We start from the raw sequence: 13,567 nt of genomic DNA on the forward strand, positions 1-13,567 counted from the left end.
TCTTTTTTTCATGCACCCCTGGTCTTACACCAGGCACCAAAATCTGATGGATGTTAATTTCTCTAAGATAGCCAACTACTGTGTGTGTAGCCACCTGAATTTCTAGGGTAGCTGGCATAATTTTACTATTCCTCAGTTTTCGCACTTGATCCAGCAGCTCCTAAGGACAGTGTGATATCCAAGGACTTAGAGACTGAGGTAGTGTTTCTTCTGTGTAGGACAGGTTTATATTAGTTTCTCCTTATCATTTTACTTGGTCATCTGTTTGTACTCTTTACCAGGATCCCTCAATGTGCTATTACTTAACTGCAACCCAGTACATGGAATAGCAGTTGTTATTTGGTATGCATTTTAAGTAACTAGATTAGAGCTTCATATTCGGTTACTACCAGTCAACTCCAGAATCTCAAGAGATTTCTTGCTCACCTCCAACCTGTGGTAATTACCACCAAAATGTGATAATGTAAGCTTCAGATTCTCTGAGGAGTTCTTAACGAAGTGATAACGTGCTGAGGAGACACTTGGGAATTCTACTGCAAGCCCGTTCGTGTCCTTCTAACAAACCTACAAACTGTGAGCAAAATAATTAATAGAATAATAAATCTGTTAGGAAGTCTTCAGTTTTAATGCAATGTCAAGGCTATACCTGAGGAAAACTTCCCTTATAAAGATAGGCAGAGAGGAGAGACCCTATTTGATCCTGGGAATTTTCATACTTGATAAAGACGAAAGCAGCCTTTCAGAAATGGTTGAAAGGGCCCAGAATTTAAATTTTTGATGCAACACTTAAGAGGAAAAAATGATATTTTGAGTGCTTTTTGGGGGAGAAATAAACTATAAGTTGGACTGTATATATATTTTGTAGCAATATCTTTTTAAAATTATGGAATAGCACATTGTTCTGTTATCTTGCTGAATCCATTTGTTTTGAACTACAAATGGAAGTTACAGAATTCAAATGTAAAATTTGAACTGTACATATGCTATATTTTTAAGTTTATTTATTTATTTTGAACGAGAGAGAGTGATCAGGGGAGGGCCAGAGAGAGGGGGAGAGGGAGTTCCCCAAGCAGGCTCTTCGCTGAGCCTGATGCTGGGCTCAATCTCATGAACCCTTCTCACGAACCATGAGATCACGACCTGAGTTGAAATCAAGAGTCGGACATGTAGCTGAATGAGCCGCCGAGGCACCCCAGCCTGGATATACTTTAGAGGCAACTTCATTTTATAGCCACAATTAAAAGCTAAAGCTATGATAGATGACAGTGCTTACCATAATGAGAATTTTACAATATATGGTTGTTGAGTAGAAATTATAGGAGTATAAGAGAATATTAGCTTTATGTGACATAACCATTTGATCACATACATCATATCCTTAAATATTAATTTGTTATACTTTTCAGTTCTTACTCTTTTGTATTATAGAATTGCTTTGGATTCCATTTTTTGTTCTTCAGAAATAACGGAATCATCTAAAATAGTTTAATCGCATATTAATTGAGAAATATTTAATATGTCTCTATTACGTGTGCCACAGTCTGCCAGGTATTCTGGAAAATGCAAAGAAATTTCAGATTCTATTATCGAGATTTGAGTTTGATCAAATCTCGGAACATAGATAAATTTGAGTGGACAGGAAGGAGGAGAAGTAATTTCAGATAGGTAAGCACCTTGAGCCAAGATGTGGGGTGAGAATGATTGAAGCATACACAGAGACACATCAGTTGGGACTTCTTTGATTTCAGGTGACTAACACCCAAACCAAACTGGATTAAGCAAAAATGAAATTTATTATTTAATCTAATCTGAAAGGTTCCAAGGTTGGGTCTGGCTTCAGTGATGGATGGATTCAGCACTCAGTCATGGCTTGGTTTTTTTTCATCCCCTCACTCTGCCTCCCTGTGTTGCCTTTAGACTGGAGCTTCACATGGTACTAGAGGGTGGGAAGCACCTCCAAGCCCACCATTGGTCCACAATTATGGTTCATTATAAATGTGAAATTCCAGTGAACATCTCCTTGTGTCCTGTTACCTGGACTGGGTGCCCAGGCTGAACCAAGTGTGGATATTGGGCAATGCAGTATGCTCATGCTTGCTCCTGAGTCACAAGCCCATCCTGGCCCCACTCTCGAAGGTGGGACTATGGTCATCTTAACTGGAACCACAAAGTACAAGGACAGGGCATGTCAAAAGGGAAACTGAGGTATGATTAACTGTAAATAGAGTAAATGGAAGCTGTGCAAGGAAATTAAGTGTCCACTAATGGAGAACAGTAAGTCTGCAGATCATTTTGAGTAATTACAAGAACGAGACACTGGAAGTTTTTCCTGTAAACATGTTGTGAATGTTAGGACAAGGGTTTGGGCTTTATGAGGAATTACAAATAAATCGGACCTGGGGATAATTGACCTGTCAGCTATGTGGAGGATGGACTAGAAGCTGGGTGCTTAAGAGGGAAATAATGTGACCTCAGTTGTACTTTCCCATATTTCAAAAGCTGCAATGTTTGCAGAGTATCTGTTATGTGCTATGAACTGTGGAGAACACAAGAGAGGATGCCCAAGACTTGATGTAGCCCTCCAAAGAGTTTACAGCGTGGCAGGGAAGACAGTGAATTAGAGGCAATTGTGATGTAGGCAGGGTGTACCGGGACAGCAATCCTAGGCTTCGTGGAACACAGAGAAGGAGGATGTTCATAAAATGAACCACAATCATGGAGCTGAAAGCAGAGTGAGCAGGAACCCAGGGAAGAGAGGCCTATAGACAGTGACCCCCTCCAGAACATCTTTGAAAGCAAGTTGTTTGGGAACCTCGATCATCAGTTGTGTAGACTTTGAGACTATTACAAGGACATGGGTGGGTAGGAAAATGCCTTTCTGTCATCAGATATAAGCCTCCCTATGGGTTTAAAGGCCCAGAATGAAATTGTATACATAGTGGACACTGGCTTGTCCCTGAAAGAGAGGGCTTCTCAGGAATCAGCATGGGAAAGGCCTGGTTTTTAGCCCTTTGATGCTGCCTGTGGTCACTGTCTTCTCCCAGCTCACTCTGGTTGGAAACAAAGAGTGAGCTACTGGCATGTGGTAGCTCCATTTTATTCCATTTCAACAGATGGGAAGAGATTTCTTGGGCATTCTGCAAGAGGAGAGCTGAGTTCTGTTCCTAGTTAGTAATGCGACTCAGGCAAGTCCCTCCACATGCCTGGGCTTCAGTTTCCCTGCTTATAAAGGCATAGCCATGGGCAAAGACTGCTGTATAAATTCTCTTTCAATTCTAAGAGGCTATGACTCCAACAGAAACAACCATCACACCCTTATCCCATGACATAGGATCATGATATGATAGATTTCCTGAGAGAACTGCTCTGAACTTCCTGGTTCGTGGCACATCTAAAAGCATGGGAGCATTTGAGCACCAGAGTTCATCTACTGGGGTGAACATCTAGAAGGCTGCTCACTAGAGAAAGTGGCAGGAGTGGCAAGAACTGACTGGCTTTAAAGGGGCCAAGGCAAGGGTTCTCCAGGCAGAAGGACGCATAAGGAAGAGAATATGGTTGCCCTTATAAAAATCTGGAGAAACGCAAGTGAAAATAAGGGAATGGGATCATCCAAGCATGGGCCAACGTTGAGTGCCACCAGCCTCTGCATAAACTGACTTGCAGGATTTATGGAGAAATGGCCCATTTCAGTGACTGCAGCTGACAGCGTGACTTGGAGTAATTGAGTAGATGATGGGGAAAGGGAATATGGAGGAGGTGCCAGTGAAAGGAAGAAGGAAGGGAGAGCGCCCTGAGAAAAGTTCTGATGGGAGCTTGGATTTGAATGTTTTCCTCTGACCTGCAGTTACTTGATTTTAAAATTGTAAAGGGCAGGGGGGGAACCCTTCGTTTTAGAGCATCTCAGCCAATTAAAGAGCATTTGCACATCTTACCTAGAGCAATTCTGGGCAAGCAGGAAGGGATTATTCCTGTTCCTTACTTAACTGAGAACTGAGTAAATAGTTCACACGGCCAGTGATGGACAGAGCAGGACTCAAAATTCAGGACTACAATCGCAATGTGCTTTTCATCCTCACACCAGAAGGTCTCAGTCCACCAGTCAGTCTGTAGTCTAATGCCAATGACTTTTTCTTTCTCACAAAGGTAGAAATAGAAATAGAAATATTTTTATGAGCAAGAGGAGAGTTTAGTATATGTGCTGCTGAAGTGAACACACAAGAGGAGAGTTTATATTACTCTTGGATTAACTACAGAATGGTTTTTATGTAAGTCAGACTAAATAGACGTCTATTTTTTTTACAAACATTCAACTCTACACAAACAGAACATTTTTAGTTTGCTTTGAAAGCAAAATACCATGTGTCATAACTTTACCATGTTTTAAATAAAGTTAGGTATTTGGGTTTATGATGCTGAGAATATCATAAAATCAGTGGGTAGAAGACCAAGAACTATATAACTATATATATAATATACGTGTCCTTAAAAACTCCACAAGTGGAGGAATCAAAGGTAGACGTTTCAACAAACCAGTTATTGAGTCATTGTGTTAACAATCTGGTGAAAGGATTAGTGACTTAGGTTTATCTTCCTCGTTGGTTTGTAACACTGCTCTTCAGTATGTGGATAGCTTTTAAAGCAGAGCGGTTCAGCCTAACAAAGCCATTTACTGTACTGGTTCCTACACACTGGCGCTCTTTTGCTCTTTATTACTTCATCTTGGAACGTTGATTGCCCTATTTTAGATCTAAGATTGCTCTAATGCTGTACTGCAGTTGTATGAGGGGCTTAGTTTTCACTTTGTTCTCAGAACCAGACTGGCTATAAATTTATCTGTGTTCTTTGAAGAAGCAAACAGTAAATTTTCAAGAGGAAAATATGGCGGTATATATTCCTACAGAGGAGAAGTAATCTCTTAAAAGCAGAGTAACCTCCAGGCTACATCCTTTTAAAGAGAGACTTTCAAACCAGGACGCCTTCAACTTTTATATGTCGTCTAGATTTTTCTTCAGGCTTTGTACCTACTCTTGGGCTCTGTGGGTAAGGTTTCTCTGTAATGACCCCATTCCTCCACACACCCTTTAAATCTGGAATGAAGTCATGCCGTCCCCAACTCTGATGTCATGATGACGTCCAGAGCTGTGGCTGGGTAGCGCATCCTGGAGATCATCTGAGGTTTCATCAGGAAAATGAGGCTAGAGACCTGGAGTTGGAATACCTACAAAATTGAATCTCTCGTAAATTACCACAGCCCACGATGAAAATGAACTTTGTAAAGTTAAATCCATGGGAGGGTTTCCATTTGGTTTAATTGCATTCAAAGCAGTTTTCAATTTCAGGCATCGGTTTCATTAAAATTAAACCAGTCCTTCCCAGAGATTCAGCCACACTCCCTCATCAACAGATAATAAGATAATTTAGAATGAGGAGGTGCTAAAATAACAGGATGAGCTCGTTGCTCTGTTTCCCTGTCTGACAACTTCATCACCTTTCATCTTTATTCTACAGCCGCCCTGAGCGGAATGTTGATGAGTGAGGCACGCCTGTCGCCCTCCCTTGTCAGACGCCCGGGCCTGGGGGCTCCCGTTTACTCGGGGCTCGCTAGCCTGCTTGGGAGCCACCAAGGGGAATAGATGTGGAGCTAGGGGAAGGCTGGGTAGGGCTGGGACGAGGTTGAACCCACGACATCATCCATCCTGCCTGTGCCTTCTGCTGTCATGACCAGGTGCTCTAAGGAGCTGCATTAGAGGGGGAGCAGAGAGTCCCCCCGACTGTGGTGGCCGTTGTCAACCAAACTGAGCCACAATGGACAGTTAAGTTGGCCAGCATATTTTTCTGACCTCAGAAAGTTCCAGAAAGTGTTTCTGTCACCACTTCCTTCAGCCTAATTGTCCTCTTTCTCATTTTATGCCCCTGCTAGACCACCGCTCTTGATAAGGAGGGGCAGGTTTTCCGACGAAGACGCAACCAGGATGTGAGGAGCCGGTACAAGGCCCAGCCAGCTCCACCGGAACTCAACTCGGAATCGGAAGACTACTCCCCAAGCTCATCTGAGACTGTTCGCTCCCCAAACTCGCCCTTTTAATAAGACCCTTTTACTCGAAGTCCTAGCTTAACCCTTTGAGACTCTGAGACTTTTTTCCCAAATTTATGTAAAACGGTTTCATCTGATCTATCTAGCACTCAATGCTTGAATGGCAGAGCAGAAAGTGTGTTTTCTGGTATCTTTGTAGCGATTTCTCTTTGCTGAATGAGATGACCATATGTTGTTTGTGAAGATGGCAACTTGCTGCTAACAGGGTTCTCAAAGGGTTAAGGCTAATTTGCAACTTTTTTAAACATAGAAGCAATGAATGTGTTCATCAGTCAAACTAGGATCTGCAGTATGTAATATAGCACATGTTAACCCTCTGAGTGCATAGGATTTTATGGAGAACCCCCAGGGAATTTTTCAGGCCTCTGGATGTGTACACACATGTTTCTTGATTTTGCTGCAGATCAAAGGATATTATTAGATGCTGAGATGTCCAGACGAGAAGGACATCTAGAACGATATCTTGCTTGTCATATTTTTTGTGGGTTTAGAATGTAGCAGGCTTATAACTTAGACAGAAGACCTCTCTTTCACAATCCCATTATGAAACGGACTTTTTTCATTTGAGGTAGGACCATCAGCTGCCGTGAGCCCTGCATCCCAAGTGGAGGCAGTTGGGTCTGAGGCAAAATAGCCTGACCCAGGAAATGGATAGCCCCTTCCCCCACGTTCTCTCCAAGACGGGCTGGTGATGTCCCAGAAATGCCGCTTCCGCATCAGCTGCTGCCCATGCCAGCGCAGACCCTCGGAAGTCACCACATCTTGTCTTGTGCTTGGTGAATGAGGGTCTGCCTGCTCAGGATGAGACATCTATAGGAATAAAAACAACTGGTGGGAAAGAGCAATAAATTGCCAGGTGCTCTATAGGGCTGGGATTTCAACCAGAAAGAGGAAACAAGATCTTGTTCTTTTTCTCACCTGCTTTTCATGCACTGCAGTCTTCAGTGTGAAATCCACATAGAGTATGAAATCCACACACAGGAGTCCAGGGGCCCAGGGGACGAGAGGCAAGTGCTTTGCAAGGTGGCCAAGGAGAAAGCACAAGGGAAGACACAATCCAGAATGTTCTAAAAATTGGCTTTAAGAAAACAAACTGTTGGTAAGAGAATTCCATGTGCACCTTTAGGTTACCTATATATAGTCTCCCAGGAAGAACAGGATGGAAGATCTAGAAGATACCCCTAAGAATAAAACTGCTGTTCCCCAAGGTGATGTTTTAATACCACTGTCTGTAGCTGTCCAGAGAGACACGTTGTTTTTCTCCCTTTAGCCAAGTCCTGTCTGAGACCTGTGTTTTCACTCCTGTTACCAAACCTTTCTCACAACCCAGTCCTGTATTCCCCATGAGTTTCTTCTGGAATGTGCCCCATTTCAGAATGGGCCTGCGACTTCCAGCGTGTCACTGCAAAGCTTAGAGAAGAGGCTAGCCATGGTGTCTTGGAGGCAGGAGTCCAACTCAAATGTCCTGCTAAGGTTTGCTCAGCAGCGTGATCCAGAAGACAACCAGTGAGTGATGTCTCATGAAATTTGCAACCAGAGGGCTGAACAGCACTTGTTGTCTCTGTCTTGAATATACTTCAGTATCTGAAAGTCTTGAAATTTATATAGTCAGTTCTTTATTTTCAAATATACATTGGTCTTCAATTGCTGCTTTTCACTCTTCGACTCATAAGGGATGGTTTGTATTGATATATATTTTAAAATCACAACGTCATAGCTTTTGCAACAGAGTGTCCCCAATATTTTGTTCTTCCATATTTTGGTTTATCTCTTTGGTCTGCTTTGTCCTGACATGTAAACAGTAGATTATTTATTGAGAATCCCCACCCCCCCATTTAGACAGCTCTGGAATGATAGTGTACATATCACAAAGTAGAACAAATCGTTGGGTTTGGGATGGGGGAGGGGAGGACCGAATGCCAGGAAGGGTGTTGTTGTATAGATAGACTCCATATTAGTAAAATACCTTGAACCGGTCAGAAATTACTGCTTTCTCTAGACCTGTAAAGCAAAGCACTAGTCTGAGACTAATGATTAGCTATAGAGGTTGGCCTCAGCTTTAAATGTGTGAATATGAAGAATCATACGGGCAAAGACCTACCTGCAATAGACTGTCACTTTCGTTTTTCTCCGAATTACTGTTCTTCCCATGGGCGCTATGTATTTTGCTACAGCAACTATGTACAGAGCATACAGTGCAAGGCTCAGGCCTTTTTCCATCCAAGTCTAGGGGGACTGTGGCCCCTGCAAAGCTGTGCAGTGCTTCCCAGCAAACTGCAGCCGGGCTGCTTGGAGGAATGCAGGGCCCATTTAACGTGGGGATCCCAGTGCATCGCTGTAGAATTTGAGTGATTTATGCTGAATAAACAGTGGAATGTGACCTGTCAAGTAGAAATATTGAGTAATCAGATGGAATGCAATCTTCAGCACTAAGCTATTGAGATTCTGAATGTCAGAGATGTACTCAGACGGCTAACAGAGAAGCACAAGGCTGATTACGTTGGTGTATCCAGACTGCTTTGCTTTTAACCAGTGCTTTCTAATTTTTTTCACAACATTCTTGGGATAGTTCAAGTTTGAAATAATTAAGTGGTGGTGTTCTTTAAGGAATTTCTATAACCAAATTGGTCTTATTTTTTATTTTACTTTATCATAGAATAAATATGTACCATTATGGCAGTAATCTCTGTATCTCTGTAATTATCAACTTAATCATTACCACAGTGTTTCCATATTTTTTTCCTAAATATTTAATATAGCTCTTATGGTGGTGGCCTGGTGATGGGGACTGTCTTTCCTTTATTGATACATGACCAACCATATGGTATCTTCAAGGGAATTTTTAGATTCATCTTTTCAGTTTGGTAGTAGACTAATTAAAGAAGAACTCCTTCATGACTTGCATCGTGTAAATCATCTCTGTAGACGAGAACTGTTCCTATTGATGAACACATTTTTTTCTCGACATTGTAGCAGAAGTCATTTTCTTTGTCATAATCAATGAATGTGTGATTTGCTCCACATCATTAGCAGGAAAACATTGAAAATGTTTTTACCGTAGTCCTCATCTAACTTACACGTGGTGCATATTCAAATAGCAGAGAAAAAAAAAACAAATAAACTGCTGAAAACACTTGGTGTTTTGTATTCAGTGAGACCTTCTTGCAATGCCCAGCTCCCCCATGGGTGGTGGTTAACAGGCCCATCAGATATTGTTGAAAGAAAGCAATATATCCACGAATGAAGTCTAAAATTGCAATCCTTTACCCTTTGAGGCATATTTCAGTTGGAAAAAAACAGAAGAGAAGAAAAATTGGTTTAGCGTAGAGGGTCACGGAGCTACCCCAATGCACATTAAATCACAGTCGTTTGCTGACCAATGGTGCCCATTAGGCAACTCTGTACCCCGTGCTGAAGTGCCATGGTCCTTGAGGGACAGCTTTCCTAATATTACTGTGTTGCTGCTAGCCCTTCTCAGGGTAAGGATCTGTCAGCATTTCCATGATAAACTTCTGTTTTCAAAGGTTTTTAATTTGACCATAAAAAGGGGCCCCAGGCTAAGGTTTGCTATATAGGGCCTGCACCAAAGAGTGAAGGTTTCACTTCCTTCTCTTTTCTGCATAATTCTCCTTAGAAAAGGGCAACAACAACAACAACAACAACAAGAAATTGGGTTGTGTCCCCTTCTTCACTGTAATTTCAGAATTTATGAAAGCACCAAGATCCAAGATGGCAGTTTTAATGTAACGACTCATTTGGATGTGGGTTTAAAAATAATTAATGAGTCACCTGGCATATACTGTAGATGATGTATCTTTTCTATAATTTGTAAATCGTTAATTTTTTAAACTGCTACATGATTTTTTTTTTTTTTTTGGTCTAAAGAGCTCTAAAAAACTTGAAGCTGGTCAGTTCAAAGGTTAGCCTTTCCTGCGTGTGGTCTGCCATTTCCATTAGGAGTTTAGGGAAAATACTCAGACCGACCCTTACTTTGCATGGAGTGATAGAGGGTCAGATATATGCTTCTGTTGGAGATACGGATTTCCTTATTTAATCATCACGAAGCCGTTCTTGTCTGTTGGGGACAACAGTGATTAAAAGCACTTCCAAAATTAACATTTTGTCAGTTCAGATATGGTAAGAACATAAATTAACACACTTTATACTTTTTTTGTTGTTTAAAGGCAAATAAATCAACAAAACTTGAAGACACTAAACATTTGATTACTGCAAATGTGCTTTAAAATTGGCTCAATGGTGCTTATACATAGAACAGTAACAACCGGGGTTCCTAGGACTGTCAGAGGAATCTTTAATTTGTATGTAATTACATACTTGAGGAGGAGGTGCTTTTACGCCAGTCTTTTATTTTTAATCATCTCAAATATGCAACCATCCATCCAGTAACATTAAGGGTCGTAAACTGGTGGGAAACAGGAAATTCAGTGTAGAGGCTTAGAATACCTCGCGTTAGAGTGGGGGGCTTCTCCCCCTTTGGTTTTGTTGTTGACAGGCTTCGACACTGGAGCTGCGGTGATCATTTTTCAGTGATTGAGCTTCTAACTGGCAGGTGTTTTGATCATGAGGTTTGCAACATCTTGCCCTCGGAGACAAGTGAGAAGCCTAGTTTCCTTCTTTTTCCGTAAAGGAGGAGCAACCTCTGTAATTAAACCATCCCTGTAAATTCCCTCAACATTGTCTTCTGGTCAACTGAATTGAGACCCTTAATGTTGCTTTAATGTAAAATTGTATATTTTTGTCTGTGATATACTTTATTAATTTAAAGTAAATAATAGTTCTAAAAGCCTTCACTGTCGGTATTAAGAGAAAGTAGGATTTTAAAAGTGATGATAAAGATGCTATAATGTCAATTCATTCCAGTCCAATCGAATGTGGTAAGAAAAAGACCTTGAATAGTTCTCTAGGGACAATTTCTCACTTGCCATTGACATTAATCTTTGATGTATGCTCAGAAAAAAATAAAAAGAAATTGAAACTGGTCCAAGGTTAGAGTCATATCCTCGATAACTATTTTTTTAATTTTATTAGGAAATTAATAATAGCCTTTTTCATTCTGGCTGAAAGAAAATTATTAAAGGATTAGTTGAGTGTGAAATTAAATAGTATTTTGCTCATGCATACTAAAAAGTGGGCTAGGTACTTGATGTGTTTAAACAAGTTTCTGAAAGGTTTCAATTTGGTGCAAGAAAAAAATTAAATGTTTCCTTTGAAAATACTGAATTTATCAATTGCTGCATGGATCAGACGGCATAGGTTAATCTTTGATTTTCAGAATCTTAATGAAATAACTTTCCAATGATTTGTATCCATGATTAAAGCTGGAATGAGATCCAATTTTTTCCCTAATCTCTCAGTTTAAGCTAATAAATGTAGGTTAATGTGGAATGAAATCATCTGTGATATATTATGTTTATTTATCAACTGAGCTTTTTTGATGTTGCCTGTTTTTATGTAAAACATGTTCTTAAAGTTAATAAAATAACAGTACTTGGTGTATGCACTACTATGGAACGCCCTCGCTGCAGCGTCCACTCCTCGGTTCCCAATGCCGTAACAGAGTAAAATTTCATTTTAGCTCAATTCATAATTGACACATTCAGTCCACGAAGGAATAACCCAGCTGTGTTCTTGGGGGGAATTCTCTCTACGCAAGGCTTTAAAAATTAGTCATGCGGTCAGAGTGTAGCTTTCCCACATGTCCCCCACAGCAGCGTATATATTTCATGGGCATAATTCAGAAACAACTATTTCAAAAATGTCCCTTTTCATATATTACCTTCCTGCCTGGGCCAGTGACTTGGATAAACACAAAGAAATCAAATACCATTCAGCCCGATTTTATCCTTCAACCTATATGCACAAGCTCTCCAGAGAAGAGTGTTGTTTTATCCGCTAATCTGTCATTAGCTGCCATTTTTATAGCAATTTCCCATTAGACATTCCATGTGCAATATTGACCTTAGAGAAAATTGCAAAACTGTACAATGGAATAAAGTTCTTTCCCGTGTCAGTTTTTCAATGCTGGAGATGAAGAAGTTGGCCAGCCAAAGTGACTGCAGGTTCCCTGCTGTCCTGTGAAGGCACCAGTGTTATCTCCCAGTGCTTGTACAATTAGCAGTCACCTTCCCTGCGGTCTACAGGTTGCTAAGGTGCCTACCGTTTTCCCTTTTGCTCCTCTGCAGTGAAATCACTGGGTCCTTTCTGGGCTCTTTGGGCAACTGCTGTAAAACAATAGCTAAAGTGGTTGCTTCCTAAGGACCATTACCTTGTTTTATGAGGCTGGAAGCAAAAAAACCTGCTGGCAGAAAAATGGGCCCTGATGCGGAAACCGCAAACACCAGCCACTCTGGCATTGAAGACGGTAAGACTGCCATAGGAGGAAATCGGGAAAGAAAGGCCTCCCATGGCTCCAGAAGGATTGGTAGTTGGGAAGATGGGGCTTCTGTACAGATTAGGAAGTTACATAAATGGAGGTAAATGGGTAACAAGAAACAGGGAAAGCAGCATCCTGGGACATTCTGGGACAGTTCTTGTAACACCTTCTTCAACAGAAGAAAGGCTTTGCTGTGTCTTAGAAGGTGGCCCATTTCCCCCCCAGCTCCGGGAGGAATTCTGAAGGAAGACAAGGAACCCCGCCCAGCCAGCTGGACGAGCCAAATCCACGCTGGCCATCAGCACTGTGACAGATGTCCCTGCCAGCTTGCCTGCACATCCAAATCATTCATTCAAATGTTTCTTGAGTAAGTGCCAACGACATGGAAGGCACTTGGTTTGGGCTTAGGAAAGAAAAGGGAGTCTCTGTTGTCCATTTTGATTTTTACTACCAATCAGAAGACTTTAAAGGTGAGAAAATATGTCTCTAAGGCTGGAAGGTTTGCCATTTATTCTGGGACTCCTGGTCCAGAGTTCAGACACCATAGACAGACACACCCACATCCAGAGAGACCTTGTGTTTATGGCAACTTGGATTTTCTCACTTGAAGATGTATGTTTACCATCTGCCTGTCCGATGGTGCACATTCCCTGTGGCACTCTTGGCTTTGGTCCTGGCCTCTGAGGTAGAAGACCTCCCAGAGTCCTCTCACCATCTGTAATTAGCGTGCAGTTTTAAACCCTGTCATAGACTGACACCGATCTGTGTCCATTTATTCAACAAGCATTGTCAAGTACCTACTATGAGTGACGTTTGTGGGGGCTAAGACAAGCAAGCCACGATTCCTGTTCACGAGTCTCAGGTCTAGTGAGAAACCTTCTACTTTGGATGTCCATGGATGGGGGAGACTGATTTATCACTCACAGATGGTGGAACACCAGTGTGTCGGGGGCGCAGCATCCTCACCAGCCCGCGCCTGGCCCTCTCAGCATGTGTAGACTGTGGCTGTCGGCAAGCCAACCATCAGTCACATGCAGACACATTTGTGGCCCGTTCTATTACAACAATTCATATGCCAC

General features: G+C 41.6%; 1 protein-coding gene across 7 annotated transcripts in view; it reads left to right on the top strand.

The window, feature by feature from the left end:
- Nucleotides 1-11,615, top strand: part of DCLK1 (doublecortin like kinase 1) — a 337,117-nt gene extending 325,502 nt beyond the window's left edge. For 4 of the 7 annotated variants that reach the window (XM_029936850.1, XM_029936851.1, XM_029936856.1 and 1 more), the window contains one exon: nucleotides 5,921-11,615. In XM_029936850.1, coding sequence (XP_029792710.1) covers nucleotides 5,921-6,085 — 165 coding nt within the window. In that variant the 3' untranslated portion in view covers nucleotides 6,086-11,615. Of the gene's footprint in view, nucleotides 1-5,909 lie in introns of all 7 variants that reach the window. The other 3 variants (XM_029936853.1, XM_029936858.1, XM_029936854.1) reach the window with 2 other exon arrangements.
- Nucleotides 11,616-13,567: the final 1,952 nt, after the last annotated feature.

The sequence above is a fragment of the Suricata suricatta genome, chromosome 4 (assembly GCF_006229205.1).
Source record: "Suricata suricatta isolate VVHF042 chromosome 4, meerkat_22Aug2017_6uvM2_HiC, whole genome shotgun sequence".
NCBI lineage: Eukaryota > Metazoa > Chordata > Mammalia > Carnivora > Herpestidae > Suricata > Suricata suricatta.